The sequence below is a fragment of the Haemaphysalis longicornis genome, unplaced genomic scaffold (genome assembly GCF_048455015.1).
Source record: "Haemaphysalis longicornis isolate Haplotype H1 unplaced genomic scaffold, Haemaphysalis longicornis Haplotype H1 scaffold_13, whole genome shotgun sequence".
NCBI classification, from domain to species: domain Eukaryota; kingdom Metazoa; phylum Arthropoda; class Arachnida; order Ixodida; family Ixodidae; genus Haemaphysalis; species Haemaphysalis longicornis.
The window spans coordinates 86,601,935-86,616,516 of NW_027526233.1; the positions used below are offsets into that span (position 1 = coordinate 86,601,935).

The 14,582-nt window shown below is 47.5% G+C and overlaps 1 protein-coding gene across 18 annotated transcripts in view; it reads left to right on the forward strand.

Annotated features, from left to right (window-relative positions):
* The first annotated feature begins 139 nt into the window (after positions 1-139).
* Hppy (MAP4K3-like protein hppy) overlaps positions 140-14,582 on the forward strand; it is a 228,952-nt gene continuing 214,509 nt past the window's right edge. For 5 of the 18 annotated variants that reach the window (XM_077694892.1, XM_077694893.1, XM_077694896.1 and 2 more), the window contains exon 1: positions 145-739. In XM_077694892.1, the coding sequence (XP_077551018.1) occupies positions 635-739 (105 nt within the window). In that variant the 5' untranslated portion in view covers positions 145-634. Of the gene's footprint in view, positions 740-14,582 lie in introns of all 18 variants that reach the window. The other 13 variants (XM_077694881.1, XM_077694883.1, XM_077694886.1 and 10 more) reach the window with 5 other exon arrangements.

Here is a 14,582-nt window from a genome sequence, read left to right on the forward strand (position 1 = left end):
ATACTCCATTAATCCATGGGCGGTGTGCGCTGCTTTTGTACAGTTCGAACAAAAACAGATTGTCTACTTCACTCGCAAGAAAAGAGATGGCAGCACAAGCACAGCTTGGGCTAAAGTTGGGGTTTTGTTTTTGTTTTGAAAAGAGGAAAGTGACCAGACGACTCCCGAAGCACGTTTGGTTGGTCGCTGCGCGGTTGAGACGTGGTTGAAACAGCGTGCGCGCTGGCGGAAAGAGCAAAGCCAAGTCTGGGCCCGTCCACGCTTCCGAAGAAATTCCCGTCGCGGCGCCGAGAACGCAGCAATTTTCGTTCCGCGACGGCGAGGAGCAGACGGCAGCGGCGCGCATGACCGGAAGCCAGGCCAAGCCCAGAGCCAAGCCCAAAGAAATCCATTCCGTCAGTCAATCCACTGGTCAGCAACGGGTGTGGAAGCAGCAGCGGCGGCGGTGCATCTGTGCGGTTTTGTGCGCGCTTGTGTCGGTGAAAACGCGACGATGAGTGGCCGTTGAGTGAACAAGCGCATTGTGCTGTTGTCGCTGCTCACGTGGGGCGAGTGATCGTGTTTCTCGTGCGGGCGCTTCTCGAAGAAATGGATTCGTGAGAGCTGGTACCATGCTCGGCAACCTCCGCGGCCTATGATGGCATCTCTGTCGCCCTCGGATATCTCACGGCGAAACCCCCAGGATGAGTACGAGCTCGTGCAGCGAGTCGGCAGCGGAACCTATGGCGATGTCTACAAGGTGCGTATCGCGACTTTTTTTCTACCTATCAGAAGCTGCTCCTGGCGCCAGGAAAAGATCACCGCCCGTCTGCGCTCTAGATACTAGACGTCGCCCTGCCCTGGCCCGGCCGAGTCTTGGCTGCTGCTGAAAGTAAGGTTGAAACGGTACTTGATCCGGCCGTCCGACTGCGCTGTAGGAAGCGATCGGCACCTGACCTAATCCCCCGAATATAGCGCAGCAACAGCGACTGCTTCTTTTTTCGTGCTTTTTCCGCGCGGCGGTTTCGTAATAGACTCATCCTGTCGGGTCGGACGCGGGAAATAATTGCACGTTTCTAACGTATGCCGCGAGGCCGTCGGCGACAAGACCTGTCGAGGCGCTCGGACAACCAGTCAGTCAGCTGCGCGTTTGCTTTATCTTGTTCCTCTGACTCGCTAAGGGCGCACGTCTAGCCAGCCTCCGAGACGGAGCGCTAGGCCTTTTCCCGGCAATTGTGGACGTTTTGTTCCGAAGTCGTGGTTCCTTCACCCTTTCGGGTCCAACTTCGTTGTTGTTAATCCGGAGTACGCGTAAAGGTGATGTGGCACCGTGTTACTGAAGTCAATAATGACCCGCTTAGATGTCGCATGTTGTTTTTGTCGCGAAAACTGCGACGAATTTGCGTCGAGACGGGGCGCCGGTTGGGCAAAACCGTCTTTGAAGGGTAATCGTTTTTTTCTTTCTTGAGAAAGGCGAATTTTCTTTCAGGAAGTCTACTGTCAAACGTTGTTCGACGTTGTGGAACAGATAAGAAAAAAGAAAACGCAAATTGAGCGTCATGTGATCTCTGCTTGGTGGCTACTTAATACTTCGGCGAAATGAGATCGGTTTTTTGTTTACCTTGCACTCTCGGCACGACGTAGTTTGTGCCTAGGTTGACAGATTGTTCGATAAAAAGCCACTCGCGTTCGATAACAGCGCGACTGCCGCCCGCTGGCGTCGTACTCGAACTGAAAGAGGATGGAGCACTTCGCCGTGAGGTAAGATTGTGGGGCGGACGTCCTGTTGCGGTGGTTTTCTTCTTGGCGTTTTCTCATTTCCTCGTGGTTGTTGGCAGGGCGAGTAGAAACAGCTTGGTAACAGTCTATCGAATACATTCGTTACTAATGATGACAACCCTGAACTCTGGCGGAAACAAGGAATGGGTCAGTGTTGTAGGGCATTTCCGTTTTTACGGGATTTTATTGCAAAAGCCTGCTGACCAGCCCGAGCCTTGAAGACCAGAAGAGCGTGGTCGCCAGGGCCCGTCTGGTAAAAGGGGACTTCCTACCGGCGAGCGGCCAAACACCCTCCGCTCTGCACAATAAAAGTTTTCATCATCATCATCTTCGGGAGTGGCATGTCGGGAAACGAAGGCGGTGTTAACAATTCTTGGCGGCACAGCACTCGATGGGACATAGGGAATGCGAGTGTGAAAGCTTTTCACATTTCTATAGTATTACGTTCTTTCAAACTATCGGTCCTACAAGTCGGGTGATGCCCGCTTTTCTGATGGAGGCGAAAAGCAAAAACGCCCGTGTGTACGAGATTTCGGCGCACGATAAAGATCCCCAGGTGGTCAAAATTAATCCGGAGCCCTCCACTACGGCGCGCCTCATCGCCTGCGTTGCGTCGGCGCGTTAAACCCCAGAATCAATCAATCAAAGTCGGGTGGTGCGAGTGTGAAAGCTTTTCACATTACTATAGTATTACGTTCTTTCAAACTATCGGTCCTACAAGTCGGGTGGTGCGAGTGTGAAAGCTTTTCACATTACTATAGTATTACGTTCTTTCAAACTATCGGTCCTACAAGTCGGGTGGGTGGTCTGGCTAGCTTCGCCGTTTTACTACATTACCCTCCTTGATCAGGCGATACCGACTGATAATGGAGCTTATTAAAAACTGTACTTGAAAGAAGGAATGTTACTAAAAATAGAAAAGAAAGCTCATATTTGATTTAACATGATCAGCAATAAGGTTTAAAAATTTTATCATCACCCATTTTTGCAATCGGCGGTATTCAGCGTCGTGTTGAGTCGTCCATATCGATTCCCACCGCGTAATCAAAAATGATTGGAAAGTGCGCTGGACGAAGAAGCATTGGGAATTCGAGATAGCCGCCTCCATTGAGCTCAGGCATGTAGTTCCTGCGGGAGAACTCGGAAAATAAATTGCAAACGTTTTTCGCCATCAGGGTGGTTCCAAAAAGACTCGGTAGGACCGCAGAAAGTGACGGGGGTATGCGTTAAGATTTAAAACGCACGCCCACAACTGCCCTCAATGTGGACCGGCTCAGTGACTAATGATGATGGTGGGATACGATACCTAGTAGATCATCGGAAGCTGCATCTTATGGTCTTCATCCCGCGTATCATGTCGCATTTCCAGGTTAATGAGGAGAAGTTCACGGTGTACGCCCGGAAAAATTTTCCCTCGGGACCAGGCAGAGACGCGTGGTATCATCGTACAGGCGATGCTTGTAATAAACTTGCATCGGTTGTTTGGTCACCCCATCAGTCAATCAATCAACAACCGGACAAACAAGCACGTGCACTGGAGAAACGCAGCCGAGTAAATAATTGCGAACCATTCTACTTTGTGAAGGTGGGATCACCCGCGAAGATGTATAAAATGCGCATCCAGCACGTGGCAAGAGATTGTGCGCGTATTTATTTTCCTCTCATCATTTGTTAATCGTAGTGACTATGGTCGGTGATTACTTAATGAAACCCCGAAGGACTAGGATTTTATTCCAGCAGAAAAACTTGGGGCAGTCCATTTGCTTAAAGCCCCTGTATTGACAAAGACGGAAATACTACGACGCTTACAACTTCCCGGGAAACAACAAGCAAGTGGTACTCAAATTGTGTTTTACTATCTGTGTTTTTCATTTTAGCGCACGTATGAAACGTGAAGGCTCTAAACAATTTTTACCTGTGCAATTGATGTTTAGCACATGTCGCTATAGTTATTTATTTATAAAAACCTTGCAGGCTCCAGGTGGAGCATAGGGTAAAGGGGGGTATACAAAAAAGAGGAACATGAAGCAAATAGCCAACACACTGGAAAAGGGAAATACAAACAACAGGACGTCATTATACATTTCTCATGAAAAGGTACCTCAAAAATTCGTAAACACCTAAATGAAAGGAAAAATTGAGGGAATGTGTAAACAGAGATCGAAAGCATGGTTGTCGAGTATGTGTGAAGCACAAATGTGAGGTAAATGTATTAGGGAAAGTGCGCATTTAGTTGTTGACGAAATCTGTCATGGTTCGTTATATAAGCGATAAGAGTCCGGAGGTTCATTCCAGTGAGATATGGCACGAGGTAGAGCCGATGAATTGAATGCAAGTGTTTCCCCATAGATACGCTTGAAGCTGAATTGATTGCGTAAACGTGACGAGACGCGTGAAGGGGTTTCGAGGGGGAGTGGGGATGGGTTATCACTATGGGCGTATTTGTGAAACAAACACGAAAGAGTGACCATGCGACGAATCTGTAATGGTTGTGATGAAAGGTCAATTTTAATCATACCTGAATTGCGACTATAATTCCAATAATAAAACGGGCGGCTCTGTTTTGGATGGACTCGAGCAGATTAATTAACTTTGATGGGGGGACCATACAGATGAGGCAAATTCTAGCTGTGGGCAGGCGAATGTGAAGTAGGACAATTCGCGCATGGCTGATGGCGCGTTACACAGGTTACGACGCAGGTGTCCCAAAGTTTTAGATGCTTTTGCGCAGATTGAAGTAACGTGAGTGGACCAGGAAAGTGTAGAAGTGAAATTGATACCTAAATATTTGTAGGTAGTGGCTCGTGATATTGTTGCGTTATTTACATGGTAAGTGAAATCAGAGTGAACATGCTTACGAGAAAAGAAGATAGTTTTGTCCTTAGTTCTGTTTAACATCATTTGCCAAGTCGCGCACCAGGAATTAATTTGGTCGAGGTCTTTTTGCAAGGTAATGTGATCTTGGGCAGTGTTAATGACACGATAAATGATACAGTCGTCTGCGAAAAGCCGCACGCATGATGAAATGTTATTTGGCAAGTCGTTAATGTAAATTAAAAACAGTAAGGGACCAACGATGCTGCCTTGAGGTACCCCTGAGGTGACGTCATAGTTGAAGAAGAATCATTCACGACGGTAAACTGTTGGCGAAGCGACAAGAAGTTTCGCAACCACGATAAAGTTAACGAGTCTATGCGGAGAGCTGATAATTTAGAAATGAGGCGGCAATGAGCAACACGGTGAAATGCCTTAGAAAAGTCGAGGAATATGCAGTCGGTTTGCTGGTTAATATTTAAGTTGAAATGCAACTCCGAGGAAAATTCAAGCAACTGGGTATCACAGGACAAGCCTTTTCTGAAGCCATGCTGATTTTTGTGAAAGTACTTATTTTTCTCTAGGTGTCTGAAAATGTGCGATGCGATGATGTGTTCAAGTAACTTGTAGCAGCAGATGCATGTTAATGAAATGGGTCGATAGTTCTCATGTGACGTTTTATTACCATCTTTGAATACGGGAATGACTTTGGCTATCTTCCAATCTGTGGGTAGCTGGGCTGAAATTAAAGACTGTTTGAAAATATGGAATAATATTTGACTTGAGACGTTTACTGTGTTTTTTAGTATCTTATTGTTGATGTTATCAACGCCACTATAAGTGGTTACTGTTAGATTATTAATGAGAGAGGCGATTCCTTCAGGGGTGATATCAATTTCTTCCATGAAAGGGCAATCAAGGTCACTAACAATGGGCACATTGGAATGATCTTGTCTGGTGAAGATGGACGTGAAAAATGAATTGAAGGAGGATGTGCACTGTTCATCAGAAAGGGGAGTGCCGTTGTCAAACAAGCAGATTTTTATTATCATCAACACAAGGGGAAATTGTACGCCAGAATTTTCGAGTGTTGTTTTTCAGAATAGAAGGAAGATCCTGTGTAAAGTACTTGGTTTTGTCCCGGTCTAACTCCAGCTTATATTCTTTCAGGAACTCAGGTGTATTTTTTTCCATGAGGATGCGCAGGGCTCGTTTTTTTGCGTTTTTTTACAATCTTTTCTTTTTATTTCTCAATGTTCGAAGATTTTTATTAAACCATGGGTTAGTTTTGTGGTTACTGATAGTAATTAGGAGGACGTATTTATCGACTAACGAGCACAATTTGTGCTTATAAAGGAGCCAGTTGGATTCCACAGTACGGTCGCTAAATGTGGGCAGAAATACTCGATTAAGAAAGACATCCAAATCAGAGTTTGTGCAATCGTAATTTCCTCTGCTATAATCGTGAATTTTTTATCACTGAATCCTGTTTCTGGAGTAGTAATTTCAACGGTTAACTGGATTAGTTTGTGGTCACTAAATCCACCCAAGAAACATTAACGGGCCTATGGTTTCAGGTGCAGTGGTGAAAATTAAATCTAAAACATTGCATCCCCGGGTTGGTTGGTCTACAATTCGAGAGAAATTAAAGTCCAGAATTAAATTTAAGAAATCGGTTGAGCTGCTGCAAGTGCATGACAACCAAGGCCAATCAATTTGCGGGTAATTGAAGTCTCCAAGAAGGTAAACTTCATGCCCCCGATATTTGTGCAAAGCGAGGTTAATACTGTGAAACGAGTCATCAATAAAGGAATGGGAAGCATCGGGAGGACGGTAGGAAACACCAATTAAGATTTTACTAGTCGAGGTCATGCAAGAAACCCAGATTATTTCAATGGGTGACTCAGTTTCAATGATGAAGGATGAAATTGTTTTTTTTTTTAACTGTCAATATGCGTGAATGTATTGACAGTATGCCCTGTTAAAAGGCTCAGTCCTGGTCAAACCTGAATGGCTTATTGTCTGTGTTCCCTTTAGAGTCATTTCGATGCTGGAAAATAAAGATGATTTGGTTTGGAGAAGCATAAAAAAAGAGTAATCATAAAGTCGTCGTAGCTTTCAATTGTCACGTAACTTTTGTGGGGAAACTTTCAACAGAGAATGTGCTACAGCCATGCGTGGTGGCAGGATTCTTTTTTTTTTTTTTTTTTGAGGGGGGGGGGGGTGGCAGGGGGAGGGGTCTTCTAAACCCGTTGCATCGCGGGGGAGTGGCATATGTTCGGGGAGGGGTGCCCTTTTTCCACTCCCCTGCCGACGCCCCATGGTTTCAGCCGTTTTCCGTGACCGTGCTCTCGTATAGAGGCCCATTAATAGAGAGTTTTAGCTAACCGTTTTCGACGGTCCGCTCCGCTATCGGCGGCACGGTCAGCGCGACCGGAGCCAATGCCGTTCGCGGCCAAGCGCGCCACGCATGCGCAATGGCGCTCCCGCTTGCTATCGAAGCGGAGCGGACCGTGAAAAACGGTCAGCTAAAACTCTCTATTGACAGCCGCGGACGGGATCACCGTGAACTAATTTTGACAAGTAAACGAGACTAGTCGTAATAGTAGAGTCGTATTGCGATCGGTTTTCATTGAATCGTTTTTTTTTGGGGGGGGGGGGGGGGGGGGATTTTGAGGAAACGGGTTACAACAGTCGTTTCCTGCTCATCGCTTGCCATAAAGTTGTCTTTCCCGCAATGCGCCCTCCGGATTTGTTGGAAGGCAGGTTCCGTGGCAGGTTGTCTTTGGCGCTTTCGAGGCCAGTGAAAAGGGGGGAAGGTTGCTGGTACGGAAAGGGTTGTCCTAGATCCTAGAGCCACTAAATAAGCTACTGGCTCTACTAGATCCTTCCGCTACCGGGCTGTCGGCGGCTGAAACCGAAAATGATGTCACAAATGACGCTAATGTAATGCATAATCGGCCACACATTGAGCACTCGTACTTCGTGCGTTGAATTTTATGGGGCCGCGCGGACACAACGGATGGGTGGATGGATGGATGGAATAAACTTTATTTAAGACGAGCTTTAGGTGTGATGTTAGGGGCACCTGCCCTGTGGGGGGTCTTCTTTAGTCCGGAAAACCGAGGTCCTCGCTGGGTGCTCTTGCTCATCGGATAATAGAAAACAAAAAAAACCGAAGACGCTATTTTCGTGTCACCACCCGTTTTAATGTTTACGTATAAATGCCGCTTAGTGCTACTTGGAGTTTTGCGCTGAGAGGAATGTTTTGAAGTATGCACTGGCTTGGTTGCGGCCGCTGACGATGCAGATGCTTCAAACTCCAGGGCGGTACGGTGCGCCCTGCTACTCAATGCGACGTGATCGTTGGCGACTGTTAGGCCGCTGGGCGAGGCCGCAGGTGTCCGCTTCTGGCGCAAAACTGAAGGTCACGAGGGTAATGGGTAGGCCAATACATTAATGCAGTTGGCTTAAGTGACGTCGTTATACGTCGAGCTGCGGATTCCAGCTAACGTCGTCGGAGCATATCGTTATACCTAATGTCAGGAAGGGCTTTGGGCCCCGTGGAAACCGTTGGCCAATCCGCCCGCACGGGAATGTGATAGCCGTCGCAGCCTCTTGGGAGACTTCTGAGCTGTTTTGCATTAGCAGACGCCCACTTTTTCCCGCTCCCTGGCTCATTGAAACTTTCGCATTAAATGAAGGCAGCGTGTACGTTCGCAAGTCATCCGTCCGCTCTTCGCCGTGCTGAGTTAGCGTTAGTGCGTAATAGGACTTTCAGCTTACGCTGTCGTTGCCTTTATTGTGGCACCGTGGGTAGACGTCGTCATTATTCCACGGATAATAAAGGAGGAAAAATAAGTGCTGCCGGGACGCGGACAGCAGTAACGCTTTACGCATGCGAAAGCTGATGTTCCACGAAGTGCTCTGGCCTTTACGATGCTGGGTTTCGCATTCTCGCCAGACTATGTGTAAGAGCCCCCCTCCCTCCAAGACACATTAATATTATTGCTATTAACGTTGTTACTGGGATTCTATTGAATCCTTTATCCGGTTACTCTCAGAACTATTCGCTCGAAGAGTTTGTGTTAACTGCTTCTGTTTATGCAAACAGCGCCAAAAGCAGTAGCCGCGCGTGACAGGCGTTCTCGCTGTAACGTGACCGGCGGCATGGCGAGCTTATAATCATTGCCGTCATTCGTGACGAGTTTTTCGTGAACCCCACGGGAGTGCGGAAAACGAAAGTCACACCTCTTTCAACGGAGCTTCCTGAAACCGAGGAATTGATTGGGACGAAGGTGTGCTGGATTTTTCTTTGATCGGTGATTACCGTTATCAGTGGCCGTGTGCTTCGTAGCGTAAGCTACAGTGGCCGAGGTTGACCAGTTTCGCTTGGACCTTGACGGGCCGTGCTACGCAAGCGCGAGGAGCATTGGATCGAATTTGCAGATTGGATTTACTTGGATTGGATTGGATAATCCAAGTCTCGATAATCCAAGTTTCGCGTGGCTCCTGGAGAGCCGTGCGGCGCATGCGCGAGGAGCAGTGACTGGACTGGATTGAATTGGATTGGATTCGAAATCGTTTTAGCAGCAGTAAGCGTAATCAGCTAATCCCAGGCAACCAAGAAAGCTAATAATATCCAGCTGAACCTTATCTCACGCTCATTTATCCTGGAATAGTCGAGCTAAGCCACTTTCGATTTTTTTATTACAACGGGGCTTTTGTACTCGCCGTATAAAACGGTCCGTCGACATCGCGCGTTCATTGTTTCGAGTGGCCTTGCATACCCAGCTCCTCTGTACGTACTGTGTAGTCGCGCGTAATACTTTGTCCCGCATCAAAGAATTCCAGGCGGTTTATATTAACCCCGGAGGTCTCAGCTGTAGCGTGCCGCCTTTCAAGTGCCACCTGTTGCTTCCTGCGCCACATTTTAATTCTCGAAACGCGGGCTGTAAGAGTGGCTGGAAGGCGTGCGGACACTAATTGGACGTCGCTGGCGTCGTGATCCTAAAAAGAAATGCTCCCGGGCTTGTGCGTCTCGCTCCTCCTCCAGCTGCAAGAACGGCAGGTACTGAGCGAAGTGATTGCGACGCATCGTGTATGGTCGTGACGAGTACGAATGTGTAATCGCTTTGAAATTTCAAGGTATCCTTCTCAGGTGTTAGGGATCGTCAAAAAAAAAAAAAAAAAGCTTGGCAGGGTTATGTTACCGCAGCGCGAAGTCGTTCTCTCCTGTTAGGAAATCTGATTTTTTTTTTACGGCCGTTTCGGCGAACGTCGTGAAGGAGCCGGAACGACAGCGAAATAGCGGTTGCGGATTGTACCTTCGCTTTAAAACCGCGGTTGGCCAACCACCTTAGGTAAGAAAGACTTGGGTGCCGCTCATCTTGATCGTTATGAGTAGCTATTGTACGGTTGTCCCCAAGAAGTTACTCGAGAGACAAGATTTCTTGCTATTTTCTTCTCGCGAGTGGTCACGTGGTGGGAGCGGTCACGCGAGCAGTGGTTTTAGGTGCCCGGTGACCGTTCGCCAGAAATACAGCTTGATTAGTTGCTGTCACTAAAACACCACCCCTCCTGTCGTGCGCTCATACGCAAGGAGGAATGGGCCGGTCGGCAACACTTAAAAATGCGTTACGATCGCAGAGCACTTTACGGGCTCGCCTTGTCGTCGTAGCCCGTCAACGGTCTATGCGAAGCGACTGCCGGAATCAGGCGGCGCAGCGAGATAAGGGACCCAAGTAGAGCCTGGTGTCCCGTCGTCAGGGAGTCGCGCTGAGGCTTCGAAAACCACGTGGTTTAAATATTCATAACCGTTCGAACCTCGCGAACCGCTGGCGCTTGTCACACATCTCCCCGTTGTTTAGCAAAAAAAAAAAAAAAAACCTGCGCGTACATTTCAGGCAAAATCTGTGTATATAGCCGGCAGCCCCCGCGTTCATTTAGTTAGGAACGCTCGTTGGGTTGGTTTTTATGGTAGTAAGCGAAAAAAAAAAAAAAAAACGGCCGCGCAAAAGAAAAATGGCGCGTTCGAAATGCCGCAGAAGGGCTCCATCAATCACTGGTCTGCACTTATGACAGCTTTCACATCGAGTGGAACGGCTTTATTATTTTTTTTTTTTTTCTGAACTCTCAGGATCGTAGTCGATTTTTACGTGTTGCCATGTGCTTTCCCGTCGAGACGGGCTTCCGGCCAACTCTTAATTTGAGTAGGCCATGCAGTGCTTCTGCGTTAAAACAGATGCTTTACTTGAGTGGCCGAGTAATCGTTTACTTTTCTTCTTATTAATTTCGAACGCCCTGTTCGTTTTAACGCGCACTGAAACTTCGTACAGGCGATGCTTCTCGTCTTTCGCACTTCATATAGGAGAAGAAAAAAAATGGGAAAAAAAAAAAAAAAAAACTGTCGCTGCGGCCGTGAATGGGGCAGGCGACCTTGTGCCTTGCCACTGTGTGCATTCAGGTCTGTCAGCAGCCGGCAAGGCCGCCGTATTTATCCCCTTCTCACAGCCGCCGTGTTTGGTTCCTGGAACGAAATCGTTCTCTTTGTGGAGAACGGAATAACCCTCAATTCTCGGAGTAGAACGATTACTACTGTCCCTCCGCCGTCTGTGGCCCCTGCAGCTGCAGTGACGCCGATCCGTCCACGAAAGATGGATCTTTTCTTCTTCTTTTTCTTCCCGCATACCTGCTGGCCTGTCGAGAACTCTCTCAAATCGATCCGACCTTCCCCTGCATGCAGCGTCTCGCGGGAATTCGGGCACCTGTTAGCAGCGGCTCCGTCAATGTCCAGGTGATTACGTTTGCTGAATAGGACGGACGGCTTTTCAAAAGACTCAGCCCTGTTCTGGTGTTTATACCGACCGACCGTCGCGGGTCCGGAGCGTCAGGTGTTTTTCACGCGCGAGCCTACGTCGCCGTGGTCGAAAGCAACTGCGGTGCTTAGAGGAAGGAGTATGGTTACACCCAGCCGAAACATCCTGTGTCGGCAACAGCCCTCTTGGTATCATCACTGCAAGCAACCCCGGCGCGCGTGTGCAGTTTCTGGCCCGCTTCAACATCGGGCGACAAGTGGGCGCTTTCGTCTGTTTTCCGAGTTCCCACGTTGGCAGAAGCTGCGTTGAGTGGAGGTCTCTTCTGTTCTCCATTTTGGGATGTCCATCAGAGCAGCCCCGTTTTTGGGGGGACAAAGCCCCTTAAGGGCTCGGGCTGTCGGCGTCTAACGTCGTCGTCGTAACCGTCGTCTCATGCAGTCACGGTACTAGAACACCGGGACACTTGTTTGCGCCTCGCGCTAGAGAGCTTCGTGCTTCAAGGACAAGTGACTTGCAGCAAAGCCGCATACCTGTACCTCCCAACGGTTTCATCTCCGTGGGCAAAAACGCCCAGGCGCCAAGACTACACTTATACGCTGCATGCTTCGCCCTTCTCCGGGTTTCACGTTAGTGGAGATGGCCCGGGATTTTTTAGTTTGGCCACAGGAGTTGTGTTCGAGAGCAGTGTTGGACTGCCCAGGAGGTGCTCAAAACAGCTCTGGAGGGGCAAAGCAGAGGCCAGTTGAATGTGTGTGTGACGGAGGGCGCTGCTGTACAGTGGCGGAATTTTTAAAGCGGGAGCTTGCTAACGGGATCGATGGCGTTTTGTCGAAAACTAATGCGTTTCCCCGTAGACTCTTTGGTCGACCGAAAAAGCTCTGGTAAAATCTCTGTACACATGGCGCGCGTGTGAAGCCGGGCTCCCATTGTGTCGAAATCGGTTGCTTGAAAATCGCGAAAAAGAAGCGGCTCTAGTTCAGACAGTTACACGCGTCGACCACGTCGACGCGTGTAACTGTCGACCACGTCGACAGTTACACGCGTCGACCACGTATCAAATCTTATATCGAGAAACTAGGAAGAGTTCAAAACTTGGCTACTCGCTTTGTTCTTGAAGATTACTCAAGGAATTTGAATTCAGTGTATCTACAGCTAAGCGCAGCCTAGGTTGGGGTTCGCTTCAGCATCGTAGGAGAGTACTCAAGACTAAAATTTTTTCACAATATATTTCGTAACGAAACAGGGATAGACAAAAGTTGTTATTTAATGAGTCCAGACTACGTTTCACTAAGGACAGATCACTCCTGTAAAATAAAAGAAACAAGTTGTAGAACCGAATTGTTTAAGCATTCTTTTTTCCCCCCAAACTATTAGCGAATGGTATAAGTTATCCAGAAATGTTGTGACAAATATGTCTAATGATGTATTTTCGTGTTCTTTGTAGTGTATCCTCGTTGGACAGGCCGGGTTTTGGCTTGTCATTGTGCTTTAAGTGGTATTTCTGTTCTGCCTATATTTTGTATGAATTTCTACGTTCTCCCCCCCCCCCCCCCCCCCCCCCCCCACTGGCGTTACGAGCAATTGCTCGTGTTCCACCTTTATCATCTTCCAGTCCCTTGTTTTCTAAATACCGCATTATTAACGTCAATCACCTTTACGACTTCCGCCTTCTCCAACTATTCAAAACTCAGTTGCAAAACAATGTTACTTTTCTGTCTGATAGCGCTAGCTTACACGAGAACCTAATTTGCCATTACACACGACACCATGAACACTGGCACATTAAACCTGCTCGCACAAATTACGGTCACCAGACTCTATCGTACACTTTGCCTTTAGCGCTAGACAAATTTGATTTCGACGATTTATCCATTCGCTCTACGTCTTACACTACCCTCCGGAAAATGTTTTTGTTTTTACAATACAGCATGTATACCCCCATTTGACGCAATCGGTGTAAACAAATATTTTATTGCGCTGACGTTTTCTTTTTTGTTGTTGTTGTTCTTTGCTTGCATTTTGTATTTGCATTTGTGATTTTTTTTTGTTTCCCTGCCTCGTCCCTGCTGATTGTGTCGTGGGGGGTGGGAGCTCCGTCAAGCCGCGAGTACAGCGGCTTTTTTTTCCGCCTCCTCAGCCATTGTACTTGACTGAAATACAGAACTTCAACTTCAACTTCACTGTAATGCCTTGAAAAGGCGCTTGGGTACTATGATAAATAAATAAATAAATAAATAAATAAATAAATAAACAAATAAACAAACAAATAAATAGACAAATAAATAAATAAATAAACAAACAAATAAATAAATAAATAAATAAATAAATAAATAAATAAATAAGAGGGAGCGCAATAATATACCCTTATCTGTACATTTAGATGGTTCGTAGATGCACTTAGTGCGCGAAAAATCGTGGCATGGATGCTTTCCTCGCTTTCGATTACGGTCTCTGAACTTGTTTGGCGATCGATTGGACGCACTTTCTTTCAGCCAAGCTCGGACGCACTTTTATGCTCGGGTACAAGTTAAGAGCGGCAACGGAAGTTGTCGCTGTGCCTCATCGCCGCAGCCGGATGTTACTCCGCGCGGCGCAAGTAGTGCCGTTGCTGGGAAAATTTTGAACATGGCACGAGCCGTTTTCGTGATCTTTTTTTTTTGACTAAATACGCTCACAAACTACTGCAGCGATGACAAACAAAGTACGTGAGACAAGGCAGACGATATCAGGCATTCGTAGCAATCTCCTTTCAAAACGCGCGCGCGCCCCGTTGACATCCGCGTCCGTCGCCTAGGCGGAGTGATACCGTACATGAGCTATTGCCGTTCTTAACTTCCCTCAACGTTCTTCAGAAAGGGATGATGAAGTTTTTTCGGAACGTTTCTAGGCAGCCCTGCGCACCTCCTAATATGAAACACGTACTGCAAAATACATTGTGTGCCGATTGGAGCGAAATTATGTTTGCGGCACTAAATTGCACGAGATTGGGGGGAAGGAGGGGGGGGGGGGGGGGGGGTGAAGCAATTTTAAGGACCGGGGAAACTGCTTACCCGTTGCTTTCTTGGCGTGTCTGCTCGCAACAACCCGTTTTCCGCATTCTTCGTGCTGCAAGAACGGGACCCGACGGAAGGGGTTCTGTTTTTTTTTTTTCCTCTTTTTTTAAACTAAAACCGGTTATACGGGGAGAAACCG